This window comes from Anser cygnoides, chromosome 3 (assembly GCF_040182565.1).
Source record: "Anser cygnoides isolate HZ-2024a breed goose chromosome 3, Taihu_goose_T2T_genome, whole genome shotgun sequence".
NCBI classification, from domain to species: Eukaryota; Metazoa; Chordata; class Aves; order Anseriformes; family Anatidae; genus Anser; species Anser cygnoides.
In genome coordinates this window covers 69,140,448-69,158,447 of record NC_089875.1, presented here as the reverse complement: position 1 = coordinate 69,158,447, position 18,000 = coordinate 69,140,448, and the positions used below count along the sequence as shown (strand labels likewise).

At 41.6% G+C, this 18,000-nt stretch overlaps 1 protein-coding gene across 4 annotated transcripts in view; it reads right to left on the bottom strand.

Annotated features, from left to right (window-relative positions):
• CEP85L (centrosomal protein 85 like) overlaps positions 1-18,000 on the bottom strand; it is a 147,520-nt gene that overhangs the window by 7,326 nt on the left and 122,194 nt on the right. For all 4 annotated transcript variants that reach the window (XM_048065552.2, XM_048065551.2, XM_048065549.2 and 1 more), the window contains exons 5-10: positions 11,993-12,110; positions 9,877-10,053; positions 5,427-5,579; positions 4,995-5,149; positions 3,295-3,412; positions 2,931-2,981 (exon numbers count right to left, since the gene is read on the bottom strand). In XM_048065552.2, coding sequence (XP_047921509.1) covers positions 2,931-2,981; positions 3,295-3,412; positions 4,995-5,149; positions 5,427-5,579; positions 9,877-10,053; positions 11,993-12,110 — 772 coding nt within the window. The remainder of the gene's footprint in view (positions 1-2,930; positions 2,982-3,294; positions 3,413-4,994; positions 5,150-5,426; positions 5,580-9,876; positions 10,054-11,992; positions 12,111-18,000) is intronic.

Below are 18,000 nucleotides of genomic sequence, written 5' to 3'. Positions count from 1 at the left end.
CATTAGATGTGCCTCTGTTCACCCACACCATGCCCCTAGCAAGGAAGTGCTGAAATAGTGTGCATCCTAAAGATAAGCTCTGCTAGAAAGTGCAGCTTCATGCTGCAGAGGAAGGGGAGGAAGAAAAAGGTCCCTGCTCCACATCGAAGGAAACACTCTGGGCCGGGAGAGAGCAGGAAATAGCTCTGCTTGATGTATTTCCTTTGCTGTGCTTGAAGATGAGTGTAACCTGCAGTGGTTTTGAACAGTCTCCTTTCAACTGTTTTAAACATCGTCTACTGAAAAAAATGGCCATATTCTGTCAGACTGAAGGAGCATCTAGCTCTGTCTGTGACAGCAGCCGAACAGAAGACGCTTAGGGACAAGGAGGAGAACGGGACAACACGGTAATGGCAGGCCCCCCAAATAACCCTCCCCCCCCAGCTTCTGAGTATCTTGACATTTAATAGTCTTTGATGCATTTCTATTCCACGAGCAAGTTCAGGAGCACCCTGAGCCAGCTATGATACGCGCATTAGTAGTACCATTTACACGTTTCACACCTGTGTCAACGACAGACATGAAAGGTTCGACCACGCAGCCTTCCTTAGGGGGGGTACATGCTGGGGAAGGCGTGCTCAGAAATATTACCTTCCCCAGAGTATTTTCAGAGCTTCATCCGTCACTAACGTTGCACAGCTATTCAAGCCGCTCTAAAAACAGCTTCTAGAATATTCCATATAACGTGCACATGCTCGGCTCATCAGTTGCACCATTTAACAGGAGCTATTAAAAGTGGAAATCAGTGTTTACTTCTGAGGCATTCCTATTAGCTATCACTCAGTGCTACCCTAATCTTAAAGCTCAGAAAAAGCACATAGGCTTACCAGTTTGTTAGAGCCCATAGTGCTCTGAGTCCTCTGTAGTTCATCCTTACTTTTCCCTTTGGCTTTCCGAAGTTACATTTTGGTGGCATTATTCCCAGCCCCAAAACCCACAGTTTGGGTTCTTATGACTGACAGGATTGGCAGATGTATTTTGAGTGACACATGCACCATACAAGCTGACTTCTATCTGTTTTGTAAAAAAAAATCTATTTTTGCAATGTCTAAATTAATCATGTAAGTAAGCTTTTGTTGTTGTTGTTGTTTTAAAAAGCCACTCTCATCTGTAATTTTTGCCTTTTGGAAGACGCGCTTTATATTCAGCATGACATCTTGTCAAGACCAACAACAGTTTTAAGCCCTCACACTCAGGAGAACAAATCAACCAAGCCAAACCACACAAGGAAGAACAGAATCACTCCGTCATGATTATGAGCAAATAGAAACTAGTACTGCTCGATACACTCTTGTCTGAAGCAGGATTTCCTTGGTTTTATATTGCAAGTTAATAACAATGAACTGAAACACGTTTTCAAGCATAGCCTTACAATGAGGCAGAAGACAGGGAGTAAAGTAAGATCTCAGCTGAAGATAAATGATGTCTCCCTGCTGATAAGAGATTTCAATTTCTCATGAGCTAGTTTTCAATGTTTCCCAGGGAACAAATGAGGAAGCAAGGAGGATCAAGGATACAATGAAACTACTGTAGTCTACATGTAACTTGAGGGCTAACACCACTTTCAAATCTTATTTTCTGAGCATAATACAGAATACCTCAAAACGGGAAAGGTACAAGAAGGTCCTGGAGAACAGAACACTCTTCCGTTCACAGTCTGTTTTAAACACTTTAGTTTAATTAAGCAAAAATATGGTTGTCAACAAGCACCAGGCCTGCTTTTTCAACTGCATAGTTCAAAAAGGGAGCAATTTCATAGGGGAAGACAATTTACTTTCAATAGCTAAAAATCAGCAAACCTTGCTCCAGCATGCAAAGTGCAAGTAAGAAAACATTCTCTCCTACCAAGCATTACACAAGCAGTTTTGTATCTTTGTTATTTGGATTCTAGCTCCACAGAGAAGCTCCACTTCAGAAGAAGCAGGCATTCAGCTGATTGTTTACTACCATTTTGTTGTTCTCCAAGCATAAAGTACACTGAGCCAAAGCAGAAGTACCCTCTTTATCCTCAAGGGAAAACCTTGTTACTTCATTTTTGCTGCAGGGCATGGACAGAAGAAATGTGGAGACAAATGCCAAACTGGAAGAAGAACACAGAAACTAGAATTTATTGAATTTGGCTTAAAATTTTAATGAAAACAGATTTTTTTTTGCCCATTTTTTTTTTTTTCTAGAGCAAGTCACACCTTCTTCCTTATAACCTGTATAATGTTTCCTTTTCTCCACAACAAACACTGGTCACTAAGTACCTTTCAAGGATCAAGAGCCTGATGTGTTAATCTGATCCACCGTACTGCAACTGACTCCTAGTAACCTCTGCTGTCTTGAAAGACCTTGGCTGTAAGCTGGGTGCCCAAGATCCACCAAGAAAATTAAGATACCTAAGTGAGTGACATGTTAGAAACCATTTGAAGAGGGACCTGCTTCAGCTCTGCGAAATGTGAAGCGGTATGGTTTAGAAAGGCACCTGCCTTGCTAGGGATCTCAGCAGTGAAGCTCCTAACCAATGTCACTTTTTATACTTCGAATTAGCATCTGAACCCCAAAGTTTGAGGGAAGGCTTCACTGTTACAAAGGCACATCTCAAGACTTGCAACAGGCAGTTCTGATATGACATCTACTAAGCCAGCGGAATAAAGATGCTATACAGCAACAGTTCTACTTTATAGCAAATACCTGCAAAGTGTTAAACCATAGAAACTTCCATAATGAATACATTGTAAGGCTGCAAGAGAATGCAGGTCAACTACAGACCATAAGACTACATTCTTGGCCTTTCTGTCTTTGCCTCCTATTTTGGAGGATAAAAGAACAAATTTTAATTTTAATAATGTCATATTTATGAACTAAAAATGGACAGAATAAATAACAGAATATACACTCCTCCTTACCTGCATGTCTAAAATCAGTCCAGCTATCTGTTTTTGTTGATTGTCTATGACCTAGAATATAAAATTGAGTAATTTAAAAGGCTTGAATCTCTTCTGCTCATTTTTTTAAAAAATCAACTTACGGGTGATAGCCATAGATTTTACACAGAATCTTTGAAAACATAAATGACAAGAAATAGCTAACTCTCACACAACTGGAAACAAATGCAAAATACTTCCCTCAAACAGAAACAGAGGTATTGAAGAGAAAACTGTTTTATCTACGGATGTATAATTCTTTAGTGAGATACTGATTTCTGAAGTTAAAAAAAAAATAGAGAATGCAGGGTTAAAGATGACACAAAAAGATAATTTGCAAACTAACCTTACTGGCTTTCTCATTCTTTTCTTTGAGACATTCATTTTCACTCTGAAGCTGTTTTGTGTCCAACATGGGAAGGCGAATACCATCTTCCAGGCATTTTTCTACTTTCTGCTGCAAGCTGTCATTCAACATGAAAGGAAAAATGAGTATGTTGACAGAAACCAAAAGGGCTGTGTGTTCTGGCAAAAAAAAAAAATAAGAAAGTTGCACCATCTTCCAACCAAAACTGTAAAACCTTATCTAGCAGAATCCAGCCTAACGAATGAGCAAACCAACAGTGGATGAATGATATAAAAATCCTGAACTACTGAAATTACTGTGGCGCTGGCTAGAACTGACTCATGTGGGAATGGCTTTATGTGCCAGATTCTGAGCTGCGTGTTCCCAAAGGCATAGCTCCGGCAGGATGGCGTAGTGAGAGGGCAGAGAGGAGCAAGGAAAGCCTTTGTGGTGTACACAGCTGCTCTGTGCTGCTGTGGGAGGTAAAGCCACCGCCAGTGTCTGTCAGAGCAGTTTTCGAGCTTCTCCAAATTATGAGAGCCTTAAAAGTTGGCTCTCCCAATGGGGCATGTACGACTCTAAGTGGAGTCCAGAACCGTAGGCTGCTCTGAGTACTGGTGGCCCATCCTCCATGCCTGGTTTGTCAGGGAGGTCATGAAGCCACTTCTGCCAGCTGCTCCCATACGAGGGCATGACCGTCAGGCCCTCTGCAGCTCAGCTCAAGCTCCTAGGTGTAGCTCGAGCTTTTGCCTGCTCACCTTCGCTCAGAAAGAAAATACATTTTATTAGCGTTAATCTTGCTGTCTAATTTAGAAACCAGGGCCACTTCAGCTATGTGTAAGCTTTCAGAAAAGACAAAATGATCCCCCTCTAGATTATGAGGGCACGAAGAAAAAAGGCCTTTCACTGGTAAGATGGAAACAATGTGTCAACAATTTGGCTGGCAAGGTGTCCCAACCAGCTTGCCTTTCATCATGGAAACACTTTCAGACTGCTATGGCATGCACGTTTACGCAATGGCAGGACACTGAACTGCAGTGACATCCCCATAAATTATTAAAAGTGATTCTCCCTGCCCCTTTTTGTTTATTTATTATTAAATAAGGATTTAATTATCTCCCCTGATCAATATCCCAATGTCTCATCTGGAATCTTCTCACAGCTATCTGTCCCACTGCTGTTTTCTTACGGTCATGCAAGTTCAATGACAGCAGATGAGCTACAGCTAAATATCCCTGTGAATATCCCCCAGCCCCAACGAAAAGGTAAGAAACAGCTTATTTAATCTGTGACCCTTCCCTGATATACCCTTCAGCCAATATGCAGGGAGCTTTTCCACAGCTCGTGACAGGATTAGTTATCGAGCAGGAGTGCTGACAGCTTCTATGCAGTGCTCCTTTGCTGCACACGTTTACTCTGTCCCCTGCCTGGCAGCACTCTGCTGCCATTGAGGTACTGTCAAACATCTTTAGAAATGATAGTGAAGGATTTCTAGACAGACTCTTCTCCTTGTGACTTGATACAAATCCAGTTCTGTTGGATTTTCTATTGCATTACTCTGTCATTCTGCACAGTAATATATTTACGCCCTAAGAGGTCATTAGCACTGTACTAGATTGTAAGAGCAAAAACCATCACGTCCTGACATTAGCTGGGAAGGCACACCCATTTCAGGGCACAGTTCGGGCAGCTGCTCATACCTCTGCACTGTTGTGACCAGCTCTTTTTCTTTCTTCTTCTGACACACCAGCTGCAATTCTCTCTCTCTGCACTGAGATCGAGCCTCTCCAAGCTTGTTTTCCAACTCAGTCATAGTCTCTTGAAGCTGCTTGTTCTTCTCCTCTAGAATTTGCAGCTAACACAGATTACATCAGTTAGATATGGTGCCACATTAGCAGAAGGGCTTGCAGCAGGCCACAGCCTTGTGGTTACCTCCTGTATACTCTTAGGCCCACTGCACTTAGATCTAACTATGGGAAGCCCTAGTAGCTGCAGTGGTTCCTAAACACCGAAATACTTCTTTCTAAGCAGATGGGGAAAAAATGTACAGTGAAACAGTAAAACCTTTCACAACAGATATTATGGAGCTTATGTGTATTTTTAAGAAGTAAAGCCAGCTCCTTTCACCTTACCTGTTTAGTCTGACCTTCTATATCATCCAGCGTTGGCAGGTCAGCCAGGTATTTTTCTAAGGTTTCAATGCGTCTCTGTTTTTCTTTGTTTTGCTCAGACTCTTTCTGGCATTTCTTTTTCAGGCTATTAATATACCGGTCTCTAGTTTTAAGCTAGAAGAAAGTAAGAGTACATGTTTTACAATTGCAATGGAAAATAAACCTGCTTTGGGACCAGAGGCTGGTCACTCTTCAGGAATTGTACTCTCAGCTGCACCTGTTGGTTACTGCAGAAAACAAAACCAAAGAATGATTAATCTCAGCAGCTCAAAGTCCCAGACCTACAAGTGACCTCCAACCACAGCTGCTTCACCTCTGCCTAGAAGGCACCCGTCTCCCTTGTGAACTGAAAACATTACAATTCAGTGGTTAAAAAAATACATAATTGAGCATGTTCATATTAGAATAGTTTGGTTGGAAGAGATTCGCAAAGGTCATGAGTCCAATTGCCTGACCACTTCAGGGCTAACCAAAAATTTACAGCGTGTTATTGAGGGCATTATCCAAATGCCTCTTGAACACTGATAAGTTTGGGGCATCAACCATTTTGCTAAGAAGCCTGTTCCACTACAAAAAATAATGAGGAAATATTTTAGTCCTTCCTCTTCCTTTGGCCTAGGAAAACAACTTGAAACACAGAAACCTAAGAACTTAACCCAACACGAACCGCAGCCAAAAACCTGACTTTGATGCTGCCTGACAATTACACCAAACAACATCAGAACAGAACAGCTGCTTTCTTAAAGCACCTTTTCTACAGGCATCTTCATTGTCTGTCCCTTTGCAAAAGGTTTTTTATGTTGTATCATGTTTGCTTGCATTCCTGGTACTTAGTTGCTTTATTACCTATGTGAAAAAAAGGGGAGGAAAGATGACAGGAACGAGAATATTTTACAGTCAGTATCTCTACTGCCTGAAACAATGTGTACCAACTCTGAGATAAATACTTGTCATGGCAGTAAATGCAAAATGTACTTTCATTTTGGTGCTTGAGACATCCACCTCGCTGAGAAATGAGTGTGTGACAGTGTCAATGTCAGAGGTCTGGGACACAGCCTACAGCTTAAGTTGATAGTACCTGGAAAGTTTTTCCAGAAAAAGAGTCTTTTGAAAAGACCAGAAAGTTGAGGACTGCCAAAAGTTCAGAAGTCTTTACATGTTCATCATGACCTCAAAACTGAACAAAGCTTTCAGGCTGCTTTAAGATCTTTCAGGTTACACAAAGCCAACTAAACCCAACATGTGTGTGTGCACGCAAACGCCCACAGGTAAGCCAGTGTTACAGACTGTTTCGTAATTGCCAGCAGCCTGACGGCTCAGTAAGTGGATCGCCTCCCTTTGTTTCTCACGTACCACTAAGGATGACAAGTCCGAATACTTCGGTACTTGGCTGACAAAGATTACATGGTTTCCAAATTGTTTCCTTGTCCTGCATACACACCCTAGGGAATTTCCTCTCCTGCAACCTCTCTCCTAATAGCTACAGTGCTTGCTTTAGGAGTCCTCCTGCCCTCTCTACATCCCCAGCATCAGCTCAAGGGCTCTTTCTACCTTTTCTCTCCTGAGATGAAAACAAATATATACATTTTTAATTCACTCTTGCTCACTCTGCTGAGGAGAAATAAAAGCTTTGCTGTTTTTTGTTTGTTTTTAAATTTGTATTTTATTATTTCCTCCTTCATGCACATGATTTGTTGAAGCAGGAAGAAAATAGGAAAGTTCTCATCTCCTGGCAATTAAATATGAAAGCAAGCCATAGAAAACATTAGGCAGAACTACTACTACTACAGGCTATCAGTGTCTTAGAGGAGTCCTTCACAACTAGCCACAACAGAAGGAGCAGAAGGAGCCAGCAGCGTAGAGGTATCTGAACTGGATAATTTCTAGCTCAGCAGTCCAGTTTACAGAATAAATGCTTCAGAACTAAAGCGAGTGCTGTGAAATCTGAAGATACCAAGAGGCACGCTCATGCCTGGCAGAAGGAAGAACCCAGGCATTGTGCAAGGCCACTTGTGGACGACACTGCAGTCTTGACCTGAGCAGGCCCCATCAGCTCAGAAGCTGCAAGGAGCTACCATGGCTGCTGATCAGCCACAAGAGAGAAGCTTTTTCAGGCTGCTGAAAGTTCAGTGCCCAGTGAAGTGCTTCCAGTCCCCTCGGTCCCACACCGAGTACATGTGGAGCCTGGAGAAAACAAACCAGGCACCAGTATCATCCACAGCAGGGTACAAATACTCCCTTTGCTTGGTACATCTGCAGCTAGCACAGACAGGTACGATGCCAGCAGTGAGCAAAGGGCACCTCTTATCTCTACCAGCCCTGCTGTTTCTCAAAAGGAAAGCATCCAGTACATCCACCCTGACATGAGAGGTGACACAAGCACTTCAGACCAAGAGGTCTTCTAGCTCAGTGTCTTGTTTCCAACGGTGGCCATAAACAGATGTCTTCTGCAGCGAAAACAACAAGGAAAACACATTCTCCAGCCCCCAGTTGCTTTCAGCTTAGTGGCCCTCCTGAGGCAGTTATGATTTCTGTGATCTTCTGATGGATATCTACCTTGTTGCCCTTCTCTGAACCTTCTCCAGTTCCAACACATCCTGTTTTTGTGATGAGGGAGACCTTCCTAGACCTCTCACCACTAATGACTGATGGCCAAGGAAACGGGAGTGTTCCTTTTATTTTCTTTCCTCCCACCTGCACCGGAACAGTCACGGCTTGTCCCTTGTTGTCCCGTACTACCTACATACTGTATTTAAATGCTGTACATTTAGAATGCCAATAGAGGAAAAGATAATATTATTTGCAACACTGAGTCAGACAGAGAATTAGATACATGTGCCAGCAACCTTAACCTAAACTATGTGTTTCTTCAGGCTTGCACTTAAAAGAAAAGCTCATCTCACCTTTAATTCACTTCAGCTTTCTAGCATTTCCCTGCTCCCTGGCCATATCTGGATTTGGACTGAAAAACCTTATCCTCTCTGATGAGGCAAGCATTCACTCAGAAATAACCCTACCACAGCCAACAGCCACAATCCCTTTGATCGGTACAGAAATTGGATTTTTTGCCTCCTAATGTCTGGTCCCACTGACCGTGGACACCGCAGGCTTTTGGGCTGTGGGTTCACCTCCCTGCAAGCACAGCAGAGGAACTGCAGAGAGGGCTGTCCCCAGGCTCCGCACCCAGCATGCTGCTCAGCCTCCCAGCCTGCTGCAGGACCACACCACTCTCTTTCCTCCCCCTGCAGTCTTCCCTCAAACTGGAGGATACTGAATTTATTACTCCAAAACATGCTCTCCCTCCCTGTTTTTTTTTTTTTTTCCTTTTCTTGTTGAGAGCCTTTTGTTCGGTGCGCAGAATGGGTGGGGTGGGTGTCACGGGGTGAATAAGGCTCCTGGCTACCAACCATTCAGCTGACACCCGCGCTGCTGCACAGGTCCCCACCACTGCCACCACCCACAGCAGCAGTTCTGACACAGTGAGGAAGGAACACAAGCGCTGGAAGCACTAAAATAGACAGGAGGAAACAAAAGAATCCAGCTTCTGCCCTTCCTGAACTTTACCCTTAGTGAAAGGCATACTGCAAGGGTTTATCGGACTCAAGAGGACAGAATTTAAGACTAACTATGGTTTTTTCCTTTTCTTCCTACCTGTCACTTCGCTGTACCATAGTCCTCCTGCCTTTTGAACCTGCATAAATAGAAGTCCAAGTCCAGCAGTAAGGCCCAGTGATCAAAGAAAAGGTAACCGTGACATCTCCCAAAACATTAGGTAGGAACCACTGATCAATGATGCATTCCTGCTTGCAAGAAAGGCAGGCTGTCAGGACATACAAAGCCACCCTGGGTATTGGTTCAGCTTCCAAAGAAACCTCTTGTCATGACGGTTCCAACAACACAGCCATCTAAGCCCCCTCCTTGTCTCAGACTGAAGTCTACTCTGCATGTTTTAGGAAAGCTGCAGGAGAATCCCTTCTGCTGAGTAGGCACCTTCAGTTTGGTAAGTGCATCTCACAGCATGAGGCCTGCTTCTACAGGCCATGTTAAAAATGGTAATTTAATTTCCACGCTTTTCCGATGTTTTATTTACTGTAATAAACATTCAACCCAAATAAATTCTTAGTGAAGGTGAGCAGCTTTTCTTCACAGCAAGTTTAACCAACAGATTGTTAAAATTGTCATTACCAGGTCTGAAATACGTATTTTGATTGCCTTTTCTTCTGGTATCACTTTTAGAATGTACTCACTACAAGTTCACCTATACTACCGCTATTAACTTTTATCATAGATAAAGTTTAGCTTCCTTTTGAAAACAGCTCTGCAACCCACTTACTAAGTTGCTTTCTTGCAAGCAAAACACATGCTCCTGTAACCATGTCAAAAGTAAATTTGGAACATGAAAGACACTTACTTTTTCTTCCATCTTCTTTTTCTCCTCGCTAGATTTGTTTGAAATTTGTTTTAGAAATTCATTGAGCTGTAATTCCTTATTCTCGGCTGCTGCAATCTTTCGCTCAAGCTCCTCAAGGTGGGATGTTGATCTTTCTGACACGTGAGGTTGCAGTGATGTGCCCTCATACTGTGGTTGCTTACAAAAAGAAAGAAAATCATATAAATGAACACGCACATACCACTGCATACTTCAGCAGCAGAGCAGAAAACAATCCTGCATTTTTTTTCCACTGTCAGGAAGGGTGGGGTTTGATTTTCGAGCATTAAAATATGTGCTAACAGCACGTATTTCAGGAATCTTCTGGAGAAAAGAAAAAAGCTGGACACTTCTTGCATTCACAACAGATGAAAATAAACGTTGTGGGATTATTTCTCCCTCAAATTTATGGAAGAGGTATGACTCTCCTCACCCCCATCCCTCCCCCAAAAACAAAATCCAAAGAAAAAATGTTTCACTGCCACTACATTCCCATGCTCTCCCCTAAAAAGAAAGCCACTGCATAAAATGGCTGTGAATATATTAAAGTAAAATACGCTCCAATCTCACAGATCTTGCTAAAGCAGAACATTAGACAACTAGTCAAACCTTAGAGCTATTACAGCTGAGATAAGAAGGGTGCAGGGCTAGCCTGAGATTACAGCCACAACCAGACGGCAGGCCTCCCGCCTTCTGTTGTGTCTATGAAAATCCTCCTCCCTTTTCATCTCAGGCAGTTCAATATTATTCTACAACTCCCACTGCCCACAGAGAGACAAGCACAAAATGGAAATCAACGGCATGTGGGATGAAAAAGGAGACGCATCCCATTAGTCTTTCAGTTTCAATATTCTTTTAATAACATAAACCGGTATCCTCAAAGAAATTATACAGAGAGCTTTTTAAATAATAGTATTCCTTCTGCAAAGCATTAGAAGAGATTAAAATCTCCATTAAAGGAGATTTTCATTTGTAAATTAATCTTATGGAAGGCAAACAAATCAACCAGAAATCCTGAGAGCCATTATAAATTGTTTGTACTTTATAAATTATGAAAGATGAAAGCATTTGCTGTCTTATTTGAAGCGTAACATGGTATACTAATGTATGTACGTTCACATCTCAGTTTCTGCAATATTTTTTTCAAAATCTTAATCTAGATGTATTTTTTACATACTTTTTAAAAAGAACTTCTGGAAGTACCAAAAGCCACATTCTAAGATGTCTGAAAAAGTTTCTACCCAACTTCACACTGAGGTGCTACCTGAATTTCTTGCCTTTCTCAAAAACAGATTCTCACCTGATGCACATCTGTGTTATATTAATGTCATGCCGAAGTACGTTAGCTGAGATCCTTGTACAGTGTTTGTGACAGAAATGATAATGTAATACAAGAGGGACAAAAAAGCTATTTCTCTGCGTACCTGCCTTTAACATTCTTTTTTTGTGTGTGGCCTTTCAGATACCTGGAGGTGTTGAGATGGATTGTGTGTGGTACAGCACAGATCAGTATTAGGACAGGTGTACTCAGAGTTCAACATGTTCCCTTTCAGAGTAAATATTATATCCATATATACTAAAATGCATATCCTTTTCAGATGACTTCTACAGAAGTACTCAATCAGTCTCTTTGTCTTCTGACTTCTCTTCCACCTACTCTATCGACACTATCTCCCTAACTATTTCTTTGGGTACTGCCTCCTTCTCCTTTTCAGAAAACCTTTCATCAGTTGGTTTCGGATACTCCCTTATCAAACGATTTATTTCCTAATATTTGCTTGCATAGCTGTGCTACATGCATGCTGTTAAAAACCTCATTCTTGCACAGTGCTGCAATACCTCATTCTTACCTTATTTTTATCAGATTTCAAAACAGGTATGTACATACTTGTATTAACATAACTTAAATTTCTGCAGATCTGAAATAAACTACAATATTTACAGGATATTGTACTCTATGCAATTTACAGCTATATAATGACACAGCCATCAAACATAAACGCTCTGTATTTTATCCTGCAGTAAACTGTGAGCATCCTTTTAAGTGGCAGTTACTGGGTAATGGAAAGCTTCACTAAAAGAAAAACATCCATCCTACCTGCAAATTAGTCATGTAAGGTTCTTCGCAGTTCACAAGATGGCTCAGTCTTGCATGTTGAGCTCGTAATTCATTCTCTCTTATCTTTTGATGTAAATTGTTAATCTGCTGCTTTTGCCTGTGATAAATAGGTTTTATTTGAAAAGGTATAGAACAGATTTTAAAAACACTGATCTTTAGACTTATACAGAATGCTGTAAAAACGCTATTCAACTTACTTTCTCTCTTCCACATTGTCAAATGAAGCAGTAACGAATACTCAATAGAATCAGATTAGGCATTTCATAATCCTGAATCTACTTTAGCTGTGGGCTTTTTTCCAAGGCAGCCAGACTGCTACTAGCCTAGTTTAACACTAGAACTGGAATCTCTTCAGGATATGAGCTATTAAACTGAAGTTGCCATGTACCTTTCATTTCAGCATACCTCAAATGGCCTACATCCAACTGGGAATCATATAAATTAATCTTTTATAAATATGTATTTGAAAACTCTACCACAGTTTTGTGGGAGCTGGAGAGCTGCTTCTGTTGTCATTTGCTCCTACAGACAGAAACGTAAGCAGAAAAAAGCATCTGGAAAGTAGAATGCAAATAAACAGAACTCACGTCTTCACTTCACTGGGGCTTCTCCTGCTCTGGCCCCTCTCTTTGTGCTGACTTTTGATACAGTTTAAAAAGACACAGAAATCATGGGGAGCAGAAAGAGATTAAAAGAAAATGTGACTATACTAACTGGACAGCATGGCCTTCTCCCTTGTAATGTCTTTCTTTTTGCTCTGCTTAAGACTTTTTCAGTTACTTTACGTAAGGTATTTCCCATCCCTGCAGTAAAATACTGCACTGCAAACTAAGACAGAATTAAACCTCTTACACCAATCATTTGGCCAGTGTACAGCAGAAACAGTATCGCTATTCTATCACTATTTAATTATATCATACATTATATCACTATTTAAATCATGACTGCATTTGAGCTAGCATGACTAGATGGCAAATACGAGACAGGTCTCAACCCCAGCCCAAGTTACACGAGAAATAAAGACTCTGAGGTCTGCTGTGGAGAGACTCCCTGGGGAGAGATGGGCACCTCAGTAAGTAACCGGACTGGAGTTTGCACCAGAAACACATAGCAACCTTCTCAACCAATTTACAAACAGCTTTCATTCATTCATGCCCTGAGAGGTTGTGGAGTCTCCCTCCTTGAAGATCTTCAAAAGCTGCCTGGGCACGGTCCTTCCTGAGCAACCAGCTGTAGGTGGCCCTGCCTGAGCTGGGCGTTGGACCAGAAGGGCTCCAGAGGCCCCTTCCAGCCTCAGCCATTCTGTGAGTCTGCGTACTCCTTCAGTTCCATTTTCTTCTTTTGTTTTTTATTGTCTTTCTTACACCAGGAGAGCATAAAAGACTATGCAAGCCCACAAAACACATCTTTTTAATGTTCCCCTATTTCTACACCTATAAAAAATTGTAACAAACGGGAAATCAGTGTAAGTAAGCCGCACTTCCATGCATCTTAAGACATTCAACATAATTCATATTCATATTCATTCAACATAATTCATAAAACAGAGCAACTGAATGTAGTTGCATGACTCCACAGCAAGTTTTAAAATGTTCTGTATCACCACAGGTGATTCTGAGGCTTCCCTTCAGCATTTTACTATCCAGATGGAACGAGCCATTATAAACATAAATGGATTATGTGGCACTAAAAAACTTTGTACTCAGACTCTACTATTCTGGTTGCTGTCTTTCTGTACAATGGCACTACAGACAAAAAGCTTCAAACTTATTTTGGAAGAAGCAGATTTGAAGATCAGGAAAAAGAATATGCTCACAACTTGTACAGGAGCTCAAGAGCTTGTGTAATCATGTGAGAAAATATAAAGCCTTGCTGACTACTGTTGCATGCTTGATCACAGACACCAGGATCATTTACTATGAGTTGTCCTAACCTCTGAACAGAAGTCATTTTTCATTTTTTATTACCTTATTACTTACTAGATACAGCTATTAAAATATCCTTGCCCCATTTGTTTTAAAATTATTTATTCATTTGCCACTCATCCCTTGAAGACACTACGTGATTTTCTCTTTGTGGCTCATCTTAGCAGCGCCTTCCTTAACAGACAGGAATTCAGTAGCCTGAACCAAACCCTACAGAGCGGGGTAAGCGTTTTAAAATATTTTTGAACCTCTAACTACATTACCGTATTTTCTTTCATAATCTTTTCCCTACCCTACCAAATCCATGCAGGAAAAAAGGTGAGACAAATTAATCCGTGATGAAACAGAGCTGCGCTAGAGAAGAGTGTAACCGCTTTCCTTCTTTTTGCTCTGCAAAGCACGAAACTCTCCCCCATCTGAAACCTGGCCAGCAAAACATGCCGTGCAAATGTCTCACGTCTGTGTGGATCCTGCACAGCTTCTCCGCATAACTGCCTCTCTCAAAATATCATTAACCTCATGGCACCCAGGAACAAAAATCCTGCAAACAGCCCAGCAGTCACAAGCTGAGTGAAAGATAAGCACCATAGAAACATATTTACTATTTACATACAGTCCTATAAGTCTCTGGAGGCTTCATACCAGATGCATTTTCTCACTGATGTTCTCATATGCTAAGACAGTTTTAAGCCTCTGTCACCCCACAGCTGTTACTATTAATCCGCTGCATAACCACAGGCTGTAAGCGTTATTTAAAAGGAGTGTGGAGAAGTTCAAGCACTCTTGCAAACACGGCCTGCATGCTGCAGCATGGACAGTGTCCCCACAAGCCTCCCTATTACCAATCCATCATGCTACTACTTCAAAAAAAAAAACCAAAACCATTCAGCATTCAGATGCTTTCATATGTCTGATCAGGTATGCAGTGACAGTTGCTCTGGGTAGGCCACAAATATAAAAATAATCCTGAGATGGAGAGATTTCACCTTCGGGGCAGCAGGGCCGCCTCCCCTTGAAGGCTTTACCTCACGCGCGTCCTCCATGTTGGCGGGGGCCAGGCCAGAGCGGGCCGAAGCTCTCTACATGTTTTGACCAATCTCAGCAAAGACACCAAAGCACAGCCAGGTTCGATGGAAACACCATGTCTAATACCACAGAAATTACTCTAATTCACAAATTCCATTTTTCTATCATCAAGTGTTACAATTCTATGGTGATCGTTAAGTGAGAGCTATTGGCACGTTATATGAATACCACAAAACTTCTCGCAGGATCTCCTTAGTGTTCCTTACTTAAATTGATGTTTCAGAAGAAAATGTCATTGAGAAACGTATCAACTTTAACTCTCCTATCCAATCAATTAATACAAACACGGCACTAACAACATCATCTCCAGAAACACCTCTGGCACAAATACTTCCAACTACCCTTCAAGGTGTACAGGTATCTCCAGGAATAGGGGGTGCAGGAGCAAACAAAGTTCAAACCTTTTTTTTAACTAGTAAGAAGACTGTGGTACAAAGAATACCACTTCAATTGCCCACAGAAGAGTTCTGAAATGAAGATGCTGAAGACACTGTATTGTAGTTTACTTTAGATAAGTTGATTTTTCAGGTGCCTGTTTTTTTTTTTTTTTCCTCAGAAGTAGCCTGCTTGTTTTATCCATATTTTCATTACTATTTTTCTTCTACAAATTCCTCTGATGGCCTGGAGTTTCACCCTATGCCTTTTCACTGCCTTTTTTTGAACTTCCAGCCATAATTTATAGCTATCCTAAGACCAAATCCTCCCTATGATGCTCCCAGATACATTTGTTCTGACAGGACTCAGCAGCAGTGACAGGTTATCCAAAGAACATGACAGGCTATCCAAGAAACTTGATGGCTACGTGCTCTAACGTGCCCTCTATCTAGTTGTTTTTTTTTTTCCTGATTCCCCCACGTTAGTTATTTACATGCTAGCTAGTTTATTTACAGAAAGACCTATCATTTCCACAAAGTAATGACTTTGCCTACTCTGCAGATCTTGGAAAATGCACACATCTTTTGTCCCCCTCCCCACCTTTATCTATTTTTTTTTCCTTTTCCTCAAGCATCGTTTCTTTTTGATGCAAAATTGCAAGCCTTCAATCATGTTTCACTACCACAGATCAATGACACTTTGTAAGTTAACGAAAAGTCACAAACCTGTCATAGTAGTTCATGCAATTGTCTCGCCTTTCCTGTGGAATTACCAACTACTATCCTTGCACAAACCACTGGCACTAGAGCCTAGGCTACCTGATCAAGATAATGAAGACTGTAGTTATTTTTATGGAGTTTAAGGGGAATCATTCACCTTATCTGACTGCCTGTCTGTTAAAAATACTAATATTTCCACACAGCTTTCTCTGTGTTGAGCCCAACAACTGAAAACAAAGCAAAGCATGTTGATTACCAGGAAGCTAAAATCCCACACTCAGAAGACTGAAACCGATGAAGTGACACTTGCCTGCAAGCTTTGGGCAGGTCTCTGCCAATGTCCCTTGCTGCAGAAGAAAGCAAAAGCTCTGAATGTCACCACGTCTGGGGAGAAAGTCAGTTCTGAGCATCAAGCATAAGAGTGGTTCACTAAATCAGTCTGAAATGTCTCTCTTTTGATGTTAAGAGGATGGGGGACAAAAGAAAATCCCAGAATACTTTCAAGCAATTATGCACGTAAAGAAACAAACCACTCTTTAAATCCCTCACAAACAGCAGAACAGTCCAACATCTGTGCTCTTCTCTTATAATGAGTGACTGTTTCTAGCTCACCTACAGCCAGGTCTGTAAATCAGCAGCTCGCTTTCAGTTGGTACATACAGGCTGCAAGAAGAGAATACACCAACACTGTGCTGCCCGATCTGTAACGGGAGAGGCTCAGTCCCTCATCAGATCTTGGACCCTTTCCCGTTCCCCCTCTCGTTCCCCAGGAGCCCCTGGCTCTAGTGGGGAGGCTGCTCATTTTGTAGTCTCTCTGCCCTACAGACAGCAAGGGGCTGCTTGCTTCTGGTGGTATGTAATCCTTGGGTCACTACTCTCCGCAGACTGACACGGAGAAGATACGATGCTGTGCTCCACCAAATGCCATACAAGCTCACCTTGTCCTGGATGACTAGGACTCTACTTTTGAAGCTGGTCAGAATCCAGAGGAAAACTACAGGTGTCCTGTGACACAACTAGAGCTATGAACAAAAAGAAAATTACAGCCATAACTGTGAAATATCAGCTGAGGGGGATCTTAATTCTCTTGTATTTCTGTCCTTTGGCTCATACAAACTTCTTTGAAAACTTGCGTCAGCACAAAGGACATGGGGTAGCACAGATACAACTCAGCTCCGTATGCAAGAGCCTGGACTGCCTCCAGAGACCAGCATCAATAATAAACAAACTGTTTAACATACAAATTGCTTCTGTGCATCTCTCAGAACATTACTACAACATAAATGACATTCACATCATTTTCTTGTATTCACACAGGACCAGCTAACCGCGCACACATGCTTAGGCAGACACTCATATCTACATTTGTCTGGAAACAAGCCACATTTTCTTCAACCTGGGACCAACCCAATCTGTCCTCTAGAAAACCATCTTACCTTCCACTTATTCTAACATGAAAACCCACAGTGGCCAGAGAAGCATTTCCTCCCCTCAACTTTTAAGAGACTTAAATTAGCATAAATCTAAGACTCCTAGACTACAAGTGAAGATAAAAGTCCAGCATCTTCAGACACTTCAGGGACTGCAGAAAACAGCCTTTTCTCTCACCAAAGCAATGCTAGTAACTTCATAATGAATTAAATGACATTTGATGCTCACCTTCAAAGGTTACTGAGAAATAGTTGCTTTAGATGAAAATGCTTCAACAGATCTCCTCAGAATCAGGCCGTGAAGTATAATGTAAAAAGGGTCCCTCTGTAGTACCAATATTACTTATTCCACACTGCAGTTAAAGATAATACTGCTTTGTTTTGTTCCTTTAAGAAGCTGGATACTGATTTTTATGTCCCTTTGTTTTAAAGGCATGATCTCTTGGGACCAC